The sequence below is a fragment of the Ambystoma mexicanum genome, chromosome 4q (assembly GCF_040938575.1).
Source record: "Ambystoma mexicanum isolate Mex_15411 chromosome 4q, UKY_AmexF1_1, whole genome shotgun sequence".
NCBI classification, from domain to species: Eukaryota; Metazoa; Chordata; class Amphibia; order Caudata; family Ambystomatidae; genus Ambystoma; species Ambystoma mexicanum.
Window position 1 is genome coordinate 1,266,249,833 of NC_090928.1, and position 13,802 is coordinate 1,266,263,634.

General features: G+C 45.4%; 1 protein-coding gene across 3 annotated transcripts in view; it reads right to left on the bottom strand.

Annotated features, from left to right (window-relative positions):
• CUL9 (cullin 9) overlaps positions 1-13,802 on the bottom strand; it is a 1,917,728-nt gene that overhangs the window by 456,457 nt on the left and 1,447,469 nt on the right. For all 3 annotated transcript variants that reach the window (XM_069608881.1, XM_069608880.1, XM_069608879.1), the window contains exons 31-33: positions 9,952-10,324; positions 9,486-9,626; positions 8,516-8,680 (exon numbers count right to left, since the gene is read on the bottom strand). In XM_069608881.1, coding sequence (XP_069464982.1) covers positions 8,516-8,680; positions 9,486-9,626; positions 9,952-10,324 — 679 coding nt within the window. The remainder of the gene's footprint in view (positions 1-8,515; positions 8,681-9,485; positions 9,627-9,951; positions 10,325-13,802) is intronic.

Sequence of the window (13,802 nt, forward strand, 5' to 3'; positions counted from 1 at the left end):
CTAGATCAGATGATGTTTCTCCTAGTGCAAGTGCACGAAGTGGTAAAGTTGAGACCAAGCTTGGGGGGAGAGGGGGGCAGAAAAACGGTGGGGGGATGGGGGGGGGCAGGACAGACAAACTAACTGGTCATAGTACATTTAGGTCATGCATACGTGCAGAGATGGGAGGAGGCAAGGGGGGGTGAGGGGGGAAGGACAAGAGTCTGGTCTAGCAGGGCCCTGGGTTAAGTGCAGAGAGGTTACCCCGCTCAAGGATCGTAAGCTAAAAGTGCAGTAATGCTGAACAAGTGCAGCCAGCGGCCTGGAGGCAAGTGCAAAAGACTTGCGGGGGAGCCTGGGACCTGTAGGCTTTGGAGGTGAACCAGGCAACTAGTCAACAAAAACTGAACAGAGCTAGGAGGAGAAGGAGGGTGGAGAGAAAAGAAAGGAGGTTAGCAGGGGAGAGGGAGAGAAGGAGGAAGAGAAAAGGAAGGTCTTGAGGAGTTTGCAGAACTTAAGGGACTCCGGCTCCAGGAGGGAGGCTGTTCCAGAGGGAAGCACCTGCAGAGGATAAAGATCTACCCCCAAAATCGCTGTTTGTGAAAGTAGCTCACCCATAGAGAGTTGGAGCACGAGCAGGGGACTCTAGAGGGAGAGTATTTAAGAAGAGAGCGTTGTAGACAGTGCGGGCCCTGGCCTCAGAAAGCCTTGTGGATTATGGAGAGGGTCTTGAACTTGATCCTTGCAGCCACGGGCAGACAGTGGAGGGATTTCAACGCCGGAGAGATGCAGTCCCAGGGTTTGAGGCCAAGAATAAGTCTTGCCGTTCTGTTCTGGGTGAGTTGTAGAGGACAGAGCGTAGGAGTAGGAATATTGAGAAAGAGGCTGCTGCCATAGTCCAGCCTAGAGTAGAGAGAACCAGGGCTCTTGAGGTGATGAGCCTCTGGGGGGAAGTGAGAAAAGTTAGAATACCTCTGAGGAGGTGCAGTTGGTAGTTGGACTTTTTGGAGATGTCCGAGATGTGAGAAGAGAAGGGGAGAGTGGAGTCGAAGATGCTCCAAGATATTTTGCCTTATTGGTAGGTGAGGGCGCAGGGTCAGGGCCAAGGGAGGCAGGCCAGTGAGAAAGAAGGAGAGTCAGGGATAAGTGACGAGGAGGCTGAAAGAGCTGCGTGTCATTCACATTACACTGAAAGTTAGCGGTAAAGGTAGAGATCTTGTGGGCCAAGGGGGCCATGTAAATATTGATGAACCATGGGGAAAGGTTAGATCCCTGCAGGACACAAAAAGTCGAGAGAGTGGTAGAGGAGAGAAATGGCCAGAGTGCCACCTGGAAGGGCTGGTCGGAGAGAAAGGAGGCAAGCCACACCATGGCCTGATTTGTGAAGCCCAGGGTATCACAGACACGGTTGATCAGCATGCTGTGGTTTACCGTATCGAAGGCAGAAGAGAGGTTGAGAAGAATGAGGACAGAGGGAGAGCTGCAGTCAGGATTTGAGAGCAGGTCAGTTTCCATGCCTCTGGATGCTCTAAAGCCAGACTGATGGTCATTGAGAACACCAACAAATTCAGTATGGAGGGTAAGTTGAGTGAAAGCCACCTTCTCCAGGAGTTTTCCCAGGAAAGGGGTGATGGAGATCAGGCGATAGTTTGCCGGAATGGACGGGTCGTGGAAGAGTTTTTTGAGCAGAGGGTGCACAAGAGTGCTTGAGAGGAGAGGGGAACTGCCCTTTCATGAACCAACAAATTCTTGCCGTGAGGCTCAGATGATGTCTGAGCCAGTTGCATGGTTTTAAAATGAGCAGGCAGGGCGAGACCCACACAGAACGACATGAAAAAAGTGGCTGGAGCCAGCACAATGGTGCTAGAGTATTCAGACACGATAGGGAAAGCTGCACCAAAATGTTAGTAATCACTGGGACAAGTTCCAAAGCACTAAGAAGGACACTGAACCAGAGGATGAGCGGTTGACGGTCTGCTGTTGCAACCTTTCAAGATCATACAAAGGCGGGCACTTCAGAATCTGAAGATTGCAGCCTTTTCAAATGATAAAAGGAAACCATGAGTGGCATTCCCTTCCTGTGGTCTAGCAGGACCAGTTAAGTAGGAAACTCCCAGAAGGAGCATTGTTGCTCGACAGACACATCTAAGACACACAGAGGTGAAAGCACTGCACAAATGAGGGTGCGGAACATGCAGGGCCAGCTGCCTACGGTTTCAAAAGACATTCAGCAACAAAGAAATATTCATCTAAAATGCCTTGGACTTTGAGGATGGCCAGGGTTACACCCATCTGCCTCAACGGGCCATTATGTGCACTGCCTGTTTACTGAGTCTGCAGTGCCGGCTAGTGGACAGCTGCACTGTGCACATCATTAGATCACCTTTGTCTCCAACCCAGTAACAGCCCTGATAACTTTAAAGCTCCCCTTCACCTCAGCTTCTTTGCTTGACCAGAGACAATGTAGGACATTGGTAACTATTGGCTGCCAAAACTATTACTACATCCTGATAGCTCACAGTTGTTTTTCACTAGCCACAAACGCTTGCCTATTGTCTTTACAATGCTGCATTGATTCAAAAGGGAGAGATTAACTCCTTTTAGAGTAATCCTAGACTTGGGGACCCCCTAACCATAACGTAGCCAACCCTAGTGCCCAGAAGGCCCAATTTGACTCCCAGTGACCTAAGCGGCCAATTTTTATTTTTTTATTATTTGGATGGTTCAAAATATTGAACCTTTCAAACAAATACATTGTTAATTACATATCCGATTCATAGATTAGTACATCCATACAAAGCTAAAACTACATCATCATTTGTATAACGAGCAAACCAAATGTATACAATTAAAATACATGACACATAAAAAAAAAAACAAATGCTTTTACAGAATCTTGAACCGAGGGACAGAAAACAAAAAAAAAAAAACTATTAGTACAATTGATTGCTTATTTTCCTTCAGTTTTGAATAGTGCATTAATAAATTGAACGATTGCAATTCGTACAGATAGATTAGCATTGGTGAATAACCATTGCCATGCTTGAATCTGGTTCATAGGGAGTAGAGAAAAGGTCACCCTTGCAAAATGTTTTTTTCGCAAAACAGCTAGATTAGGACATTCAATTAGACGGTGTTGTAGCGTTTCTTTCTGAGATTGTATATTACACCACCTACAGAAACGCTGATTTTCTGGAATGAGCCTCCTTTTTGCTAAAACTTCCCCTGTGTGCCAGAGGTTAAATCTGACGCGTAGATATTCACTTCGAATTTGCGGAGAGGGCCACTTGAGCAGATAATCTGCCATGGTTCCTAATTTTTTATGGCCAAATAGATTGATATCAAAATCTTTTACAAGTGAACCTTTTTGTCAATTGTGTTGATCAAGTCCATTTGAAACAATTTCGTTTTAGCTCTTGCAGGATTACATAGAAGCATTTCCAATGGAATGTTAGCATCGGCAAGAATATTTTGGGTGTTTTGAAGCTATCTGTTGGAAAATAAGTCATTTGAGGTTGTTAAATGACGAGCCAGAATTCCTACTACATTTACTGACGTGAGATTTAATAAACATTTTCTTAGTAGCATGCATCTTTTCCATTGGACTTGAGAGTGTAGGGATGGTATGCCTACTTCAAAACGAATCATCGCTTGCGATGTACACATTGGCAATAGCAGGATTTTGTTTCCAAAATTTGGCTTCAATGACATCCCAAAATTCACGTTGTCTAGGCAATGATGTTTCCGCACCATTCGCGAGTATTGGTACCACTTCCTGGTTATAAAAGAGTGCAATGTGTGTATAAGAGAATTCAGCAAATTTATGCGTTAATAACTTGCCTTGAACTGTTAGTGATTGCAGCTTCTGTTGGATTTCTATTTCACCGTCGTTATTTCTCATTGAATTTGTAATTGTCACTCCCAAGTACTTGTACATTATAACTTTTTCAAGTTTTTCTATTTCCAAATGCCATTGGAAAGATTTAACGCTAGACTTAGATTTGGTTTTACACACCAGGACTTCTGTTTTGGAAGTATTTATGACCATATTATTTGTTGATGCATAAACATCCAGAGTATTTAACATATTTTGCAGACCACTAGGTTTTTGTGAGAGAAGAATTAAGTCGTCTGCGTATAAAAGATAGTTAATTGGATGCATACCCAATCTTGGGGCGTCACAGATGGTATCTTGGAAAGCATATCTGATATCTAATAAGAATAGGTTGAATAAAGTTGACGCCAAAATGCATCTCTGTTTGAGTCCTCTGTGTTTGAATATAAGATGACAATAGCCGATCCAATGTTAACCTCACTTGCATAAATGTGTTGGTATGCAAGAGCATAATCAAAGCTAAGAGTGAAGGAGGACACTTGTAATTATTTAGCTTCTGGTAGAGCAGTAGACGATCAATGGAGTCGAATGCAACTCTAAAGTCTACAAATGCCAAATAAAGACTTTGACCATGATTTGCATATTTCGATCGCGGACAATATTTCCATTCCATAGCAAACCAGATATATTTTGCGCAATTTATTGTGTGGACATTGTCTCTCACCAAAGCAAACTGTCCTTGACACTACAAAAAGGGAGGCTTTTCTCATAACACTCTTGGCTTTTCGTAGGGATACCCCCCCTCATTTTGACCGGGCAGAACACTCCAGTAGCTCTCTTGGTTTTTCTTATGGTTTTCCCAATTTCTGTGACAAAGGAGATTACTCCTGCAAAACTCTTTACTTCTGTTATGGTTCTCACTATCACTGCGACTAGGAAATTACTCCTGTAGCAATCTTCACTTCTGTTACGGTTCTCACAATCACTGTGACGAGGAAGATTACTCCCATAGCTATCTTGACTTCGCCCTGAACTCCACCGGGTCTAAGGCTGCTCCCGTTACCTTGTATTTCATGGGGGCACGTTGCCAGTTCTCCCTGGGGTTTCAGACTGGCTCGTTCTCTGTAAACGCTCCCAGCGTTTCTCTCTCCGCTTTTTTGTGTGCATCTGCATCTCCAAAGAGCCTTTAGCTTGTCGCTGTCTGCCCAGTTTATGGACCACATGGTCCAACTCCCAGAGGTCACGCCATCGCCTGACTTCCAAGCGGGATGGTTCTCTGTCAGCTCACAGTACTCCTCCGACCGTTCCACTTCCTCCCGTAGACACGCTTCTGTTCACGACGTTCTCGGGCTGTGCAGGCTTGACGCCGGCATCTCTCTTTATCAAGTCCTTTCTCTGTGTTTATCCTCTGTTGATGGGTCCTCCCCAGTGGGGAATCAGAGTCCTTTCTTTATGCCTCTTGGGGCCAACCTTTAACTAACCTGCTTGACAGGTGAATTAGGAGCTAAACCTGTTGTCTAGTTTTGGACCGACTCCCCTCGTACCTTGAACACAGAGTCGCTTAGGAATTTTCCAGACTGTGTGGCCCAGGGCTATGAACCATTAGCAACAAATGTTGGTGGAACAGTATAGGAAAAGCGAAGAGTTGAGAGGACTCATGACAGAGCCACAAATTAGACCTTTTGACCTAACCCACCTCCCAATCTGATAGAGAAATCCCACCAAATCAAGTTTGCCCCAAACCCAGCAATAACTCCCCAGCACAGAAAGCTCACCACAGAATCTCACATTATTCACCACAGCACCTCCAGCCAACACACGTTCATCCTAGAAACAACCAACTCACCAACCAACTCCCACAAACCCCTAAGCACCTCCCAGGCACCGCCAAGCTCAGTGTCCTCTAAATCACTATAGCTGACCCCAGCACCCTATCTAATAGCTCACCCCAGCATTCCCATGCTCACCACAGAAATCCCTAACCATGCATACTTATCTTCCTCACCCTGGAAGCCTTTCACCTCCCACCACAGCTCAACCAAGAAATACCAACAAGCCAACGGCCCAAAATCACCCTAGCACTCCTCAACCGCTGACACTAGTCCATACCAGCAAACCATGCTCAGCGCAGCTACCACCCACTTAATCAAACCTAGCACACACCAGAAAATCCACCAACAAACTCACACCAGCAGCCACAGCTAAGCTCAATCCAAGAGCCACTAACCCTATGTCACCCAAGCAGCCACCAACCACACAAACTCAGTCCGAAAGCCACTAACCACCTAACCATCCCTGTTCAAGCAAGCAACCCCTCACCCTTCCAAGCACATCCCAACAACTTCCATCCCAGTTCACCCATACAACCGAGCCAACCAAAGCGAACCCCAGCATGCATAGCCACCATCCAAACTCCTTTCATCCATGCACTCTAACTCCCGAATTCGGACGGCAGAAGAAAGAACAGCCGACAAATGGGTTAAGTACCTGCGCATATAATGGCAGTGGATGGCAACTGTCTATCCAATGACCATTTGAGATCCAAAACCCTTGATCTTTCCAATGCTTTTTGATTACAGTTTCCGTATTCCCAATGCAGTAGTTATCTAATAGTTGAAAAAGCCATCTACACATTAGGACAAATCCAGGGAATTCGTCCCTTCTCTCCAAGGTGCAGCACCCCTCCACCCCCATGCCCTTTGAAAGGCTTGGGAGGTGAGTCTGCTCTGCAACACACTCCCTAGGGGTCAAGGCACGTGGGACCTCACGGGAGAGACTCCCTCTTTGGAGACAAGAACTCCCATTCCTATGTGGAGCTTGCTAAGCCATCCCAAGTTGTGGCATAAATGGGATTATCCAATATGAAGAACTGTATACAGCTCAGAGACTTGACTAATGATCAGAAAAACCTTGGTACGGAGAAGAAAGAGGAGCGTCCTCTTTAAAGAGAGACGTCTATTTAACTCATTAAAAATAAAATAAAAAAGGACAAAGAAACTAGAAGAGGCCAGGCTGAGCAATGGTGAAGCTGAGGGAGGCGTAGGCACGCAGGGAAAGCCACAAAACAGTGAAACACCTGAGAGAGGCAGAGTCAAAGAGAGCTGCGGAGCGTGCAACCTTCGAAAGTGCTCTGGATGTAAGAGTGATACGCTAGAGGTCTCACGTCTAAGTGGACGGAGAAGCCAAGGAGACGGGAACTCAAGTCCCTGTGGTTGTGCGACCACGATAGCTTCATGGTGGGCAGTGTGTCTGTATAACCACGCTGAAACCACTTACCTGAGGAATGAGAAAGACAGTCGGTTACATGAAGTGATATGTGGCAGCTGAGAGGGAGCCAACAGAAAGTGAGCCACCAGCATAAACAAGAAGCTGAAGAACAGTAAGGAATGAAGACGACCGGAGCAGGCACCAGCCCCAGTCCCCTGCAGATACCAAGGTAACAGGGAGAACCGAGAAGCCGAAAGGGAATCATTACAAATCAGGAGAAATTCGTCCCAGTGAAATTGACGAGACCTGCAATGTAAAGTTAATGGAGTGGAACTGTAATATTCTAAGAAAGAGCGTCTTCTTTAAGCTTGAAAGAGAAAGTGAGGCACAAATACTCTGGGAAGAAGTGAATACTAGATACTTTAAATTGCTGAAGAGCAAAACGAATCAGAAGGAAAAAATACCCCAATAAGGGAAAGAGAATTCTATGAAGTAAAGCAAAGTGAAACCTATAAGAGCAAAGAGCCACAAACCAAATAATCCCAGGAGAGGGAGAATGCAATGGTCAAGAAAGCATACACCCCATAATAAAGTGTCCGTTAAAGAACTCCAAAAGGAGATCAGCCTAGGACAAAGGATAAGACAGAGCTACAAGGGATTCTCTTGCACTGTCATGTTCAGTAGTGCGGTTGCCATCTTTAAATATCCTGCGCACAGATAATTTGGAAAAACAACTAGACTGAATGTTGTGCTTTGAGCTCTTGATACCTTGTGCAAACTTCATCATCCTCGTATCAGTACTTGGGTGATTTTGGGAGTTGTAGTCCACGGGTGTCATTGGATAAATGGTGTTTAAACAGTTCTTCTTAGTGATTTTACATCAAGGTAACTCAGAAGCAAAAAGGGTTGTGTTGGAGCTTTGTGCGTCTAGGTCATCGGTGGGGGGTTGACCAAGGAATAGTGAGAAGATGTTTCCTTACTCCCTCTACAGGGGGTAACCAATACCTGACAATATGCCATTAAGGCTTTGGGCATTAGAGGATCTTCCTCATGGAAAAGAGGAAGATACTGCGCATAGTCCAATGAAGTCATGACATCTCCCCTTTAGTTGTCTCCTCTCATGTGATCCTCCCTCATATAGCTGCCTTCAGGGTCAGGATCAGGAAGCGGCTGTCGTCCACTAGCCATATGGGAGGTGGTCACCCCCGGGTAATCCGTGATGACTCCATTGGATTCATCTCAACAGCGAGGCAAGGGTCTGCATTCAAACTTGTCATGTGACACTCTTCCCACCCCCCGTATCACCAAACCTCCCTTCCAGAAGGTTACCTAAAAAGGAATAATCCTGCAAGGACCAATGTCTTATCAAACCAAGCTACAGTTCTCCTCCATTATTCCCAACTGCATCACCCCACCAACAAGAAATCTCTCCAAAATACAGTGTCAGTCATTAAAAGGACCAATGCTGATCCAAGTCTTGCCAAGCAGACTCACCTCAGGGAAGTTGCAGTTGAAGCAGGAGAGCCACGAGCACTTGGAGCAGGCTTCCCCACTGCCTAGGCCTTCTTTACATAGGATCTGATCACAGCCCTGGGGGTTGGTGCACCATGTCAGATTAGAGCAGCATTCAACGTATCCTCGAAGAAGAGCCTTCTCATACTGTAGACAAAGAAAGAAAACAGGACAGGAAGGGAAAGAAATGGGGCACATTAGAAAAAGCACTCTCGGACCTTCATGACACAGGTCCATGTGACAAAGGTACTTGCATGGATTTGACACTTATGTGTCCTACTACTAACTTTCCTGCCTTTGTCTTAGTATCTCCTCTCTTTCTCATGTGGGTTCCAGAGGGCGATGTTTACTTGTACAAGGATGTATGGTCACTCTTCCAGCAATTCCATGCCTCGTTCCAAGAAGTTCATGTTTCAATTGTTCCCCACACAGACATGTCTGCTCTTGACTTTCCTGTCCCCAAAACTCCATGCATGATGATGTTTTCACCATGGGGTCCTTCCTGGTCATTGACATCCCCAGAGGTCTTAGCTCTGCAACTCCCCAGAGAATAGGGGTTTACCGCTGATCCCCATTGACTTCAGTGCATATTGCCCTTCTGGTGGAATACTTAACAGTTCATACCAGTTCCACTGGTGGTTCCTCTACCCATTGTTCCCTTACTCTTAGTTGCGATGGTCATTCTTCACCACTCACCCACCCATCCACACAGAGGGAGTCCATTTTATCTGGGATAGCTCTTCTGCCACCTGTTCCCATATTAGCACTTGTTCAACCCACTACGATTGCTTCTTAAAAGAGACTGCTGATCTTTCCCCTTCTCCTCAGTGCTTGCTCTAGCTATTGTCCTCACATCCCCCATCCCAGGAGCTCCTTGTTCTGACCATTATAGTCTGGTCTACCAGCCTCATGCTTTTCTTGTACCTTAGAATCACTATCACATCAGACATACCTTCTCAATAATCTCCTTAGATAAGATGATAGCGCGGATGAACTCTGATGTCGGCTGAGCTGGGCAGTCGGCAGTGGGGCATGTGCAGTTCAGAACAAGATTCTGCTCGATCCGCGTTGTCAGGTATTCATTCCAACAAGACTGAAATCAAAACAGACAGCTATTATTTGGGGAGCCAAACTGCTTAAAGCACATGTAAAGTAAATTCCCAACTCCCAAAAAAATGGAGGACACAAGAAAAGAAACATCAAATAAAGATCCACATGATCCCACCAAAGCCACAAGACAGGCTCAAAAGTCTTTTCTCCCTCTCTGAAACGTTAAATGGTTACATTTAGATTACTGTTCTGGCAAGCGCCGGAGTTTCCCTTCCCTCCTGTTACAGAACTGCCCTACATTCTATCTAGAACAAGAATGATAACCTCCTATTCTGTTTTGTCAGAGCCCCTGTACAGATCCACTTTACCTTGCAACATAGGTGCATACAACACAAGGCTGGGGGGCTGTCCTCCTGAGAAAGTGGGCTCACACACACAGGACATGTGGGCTGGGAGTTCTGTGGGGCCTCTGGGTTGCGGACCTCTAGTCCAGAAGCAATAAGAAGTAGCTCAGAGTCCTCTGTGTAGCGCTGGATCAGAACGTCCACGTTCCACTTGCAATGAATAAGGAGGTGTTGGGCAAGGTCCCCTTTAATGCTGAGCGTTTCCTCCACCTGCTTCACAGTCTGAGTCATCAGCAGCTCTACTTCCTCTTGACTCATGGTGCGCCCCATGGGCAGAAGCACAGTCTCCAAGACACCATCCTCTGTGCCGCTGCCACCACCCCCATAGATATCAACGCTGCAAAAGGGAAAAACAGCAGTCAGGACTGTATTGCATTCAGTAGTTTCACTGGCACTGCAACAAAATATACTAGTTACAATGTACACTATTCATCGACAAACAATATTTATAGATGTACCACGACAATGCCTGAGTTTAGTCAGAGTGGAGGAAGTTAATCCAAGAATTCCCTCGAAACTGCTTGGCCGTGGTATGACCAGGAAGTAATTGAGAAGAGCCAAATAACACATGAGAGGTAGTGACGGACCAGTGTGACCGGTGCAGGAGGTATGGAAAGGGAGGTGAGAGTAGTTGTGGTGGGACTCCTCCAAATGCAGGGGGAACAGTAGCAGAACCATGGGGAGATGAGAGAGGGGGTTGCTGGTCTCCCCTCCATGCAGGGTGGGGGTAGGGAAGGGAAAGCAGGTTGCAGTTATCTCCCCCAGGCTGCAAAGGGGTTGGGGAAGTGGGTACTGTGACGTACCAGAAGACATACATTTACAACAGCAGATTAATTTAAATTAAAGAACAGGCCTTAATTACTGACTATTAATAATAGGGAAGTTCTTTGCCTAACAAACTAAACTAAAGCTGCACGTCACAATTAATCAAAATAATAAACCTTGTCTTCTGTCCAAATCCTAACTTCTAAACTGGCCCTACCTACCCCTTAGAATAACAACTTAAAAGGGACAGCAGGGGCAATATATGCTGCCCTACGTGTTCTTTACTCTGCCGTGTCTCAGCATTTTCAGGAATCTCTCCTAGTTTCAGTTCCCACAATTATTTAATAGGAGACAGGTCTCCTGACTATCGGTTCGTGTCCATCTTGTCAGAGTTCCAAATAAAGAAAAGGTTTTCCTTAGATGTACAGCATAAACTCTCAAGTTCCAAAAAGAGTCAATTCTCTCAGTGATTAAAGATGCAGGGTTATCACCTTAATCTTCCTCCACCAACTACATGGGTCTCTTCCCATGAGATTCCAGGCTTGTCTGGTTCTGGTTTCCCCATTGGTCGATTCCTTACTTGCTTTATAGGGCCCTCCAGGTGCCTTTCATTCTCTTGTTCCCAATTTCTCGCTTGATTCATAGGGTATGTGAATTCCCTCCTAGTATATCTTACTCTTGGTTTTTGTGTGTGGCTTTGAGTCATTTGGGTGATTCCAAGTTTCGGGCTTTTAGGGCTCCAGTAATCACTCTTATTATTTATGTCCGTCCCCCTCCCTTTACCTGGTGGGCTGTTATAGGGAACTAGACAGTATGCAGTGATTTTAACGAATACAAAACAACAAATAAATCGAAAACGTCTAAAAAATACATTTTTCTAAACTATATATACATGTGGTTGGGTATGGAAATAGTAGTTTTTGGTTCGTTGAAAATTCAGCATTGTTTTGTGATCTGTTAAAATTGCATGTAACCATCTAGACTCCTCGTTCCTTCTCCTGTTCTCACGTTAAGGTCTCTGTGCCCCCCTATACTGTGAGCAACCTGTGTACCCTTCTCCGTAGCAGGTCTTGCTCCAGCGAGGTGAGTGGGGGACTACTTCCTCTCTCACTTGCTGGGTTCGGCATTGTTTCCGGGTCTCCAGACCCACCATGTCCTGTGCATGGTCACTCCCCGGCCTCGCTGACCCTGCACAGCCCCAGTGCCTCGTCGGCTACTCTCCGGGTCTCCCTCCGGACGTCCTTTCGGGTCCTTCTCCTTGCCACAGCTGGCTACTCTCGGCAGCATGGCTCTGCCTCCCAATGACGTCTGTAGCTCGCCTCTGCATATCGCTTCTTCTCCCCCATTGAAGGGGGAAGGTCCTTTTATTCTTGCTACCAGACACCAAAGGGGTGCGTTTAACTATCAAGTCCATTGAGAGGACAGCATTGCCTTGAGCCAACTGTTCAAAATGCACTTTCTACATTATTTGGAGTTCCACAGCTGACAGTCAGATCCACTTCTGGTACTCCCATATATGCAGATGCAGGCAATGTCTCAGTTGTAGGGAGTGCCGTACCAGAAAGGGAGTCCCTGTTCCCAGGGGGAGGGGAGGGGGAGAGAGATGTAGGGGGGAGGGTGTCTAGAGCTACAATGAGTCACACAGAGCATTCCAATAATTCCAACCATAGAAGTTCAAAAATATAAATTTATTTATTAATCATTAACATGCACTCTAAGCAATTGAAAACTCTGGGTAAGTATTATCACACAACTACTATCATATACCTATCTATATTTATATAAGTGAAAATATGTGCGTTTGTGGCGAAGCATTGTTCCTTATATAATTCCACACCGTTTCACCAATCTGTACCAAATGTTTGCATAGTTACCTGTTAGGACCACCCGGACAGTACTGGCTACATAATATTTGGACACCTCACTTCGTTTTCCAGATTTCAGCACAAGTAAAAATGTGTGTTGTGGCTTGGCGTTGTTCGTTATACAATTCCACACCATTTCACAATCTGCACCAAATTTTGCATAGTTATCTGTTAGGACCCTTCGTACATGATTGGCTACATAACATTTGGACACCCCATCCTTTTCCCTGGATTTCAGCACCTTCACAGATGAGAGCGTTGGCAGAAATCGGCAAAACATCAAGGTTTGTAGAAGGACCGGTCCTCAACCGTAAAATGCACGGTTTCTGGGACATTTGCACTGCAACGCACCGCAATGTACTGCACCACTCTAGGGTGAGGCAACAGGTGGGCAGATAGCACAGTATGTCCCAGTACGCAGCAGAACAACACTCGCCTCCCGCCCAACGTCTGTTCCGAGGTACGTCAGCCAGCCACACACACCCATTCTCAGTGCAGTTTACTTCAGAGTGCAAAGCACATCAAGCGATAAGCGAATCAGAACAGCGACCTACAGGATGATTGATTTTCAACAATTCATGAGTGTTGCCATGCCTGTCCACAGAACCCTTTCGGAGAACGGGTAGGTTTTGCTAATATGCAAATTAGAGACTAGGTTTGAATCAGTGCTCCACCTGCAAATTCAGACAATCCTGTAATTAATCTCAAAATGGTCAATGGTAAGAACCAATGAATGATTAAATCCAATCCCCCTGTTTTATTGTTAGTCTTGTGAGCCAACACGTGTTTCAAGCCAAAGATCATCCCTCATGGCACTTCACTAATAAATTATTTTCATTCATACAATTCCATTAGATCTAGTGTTTGTTAGTAAGCAAACAAACATATAATGGTCGTATAGTACAAACAAAAACAATGGCAGAAATGAAAAATGCATGCAACAAAAAGTCCAATTATATAGTTTGAAATTATTAAATCATAAAAACACCCATTGCCATCATAGAGTACAATGAATAAGGGAAGGCATAGAAACATTAATAATGATTAACACAAATTGATAAAAAAAAAAAAACTAAAATTGATAAGGAACAAATTACTTGCCTGTAACTGTTGTTCTCCAGCATGGGTCTGGCATGGATTCACATGCTCCTGAATATTACCCATCAGGCTGGGAATCCTCGGTAA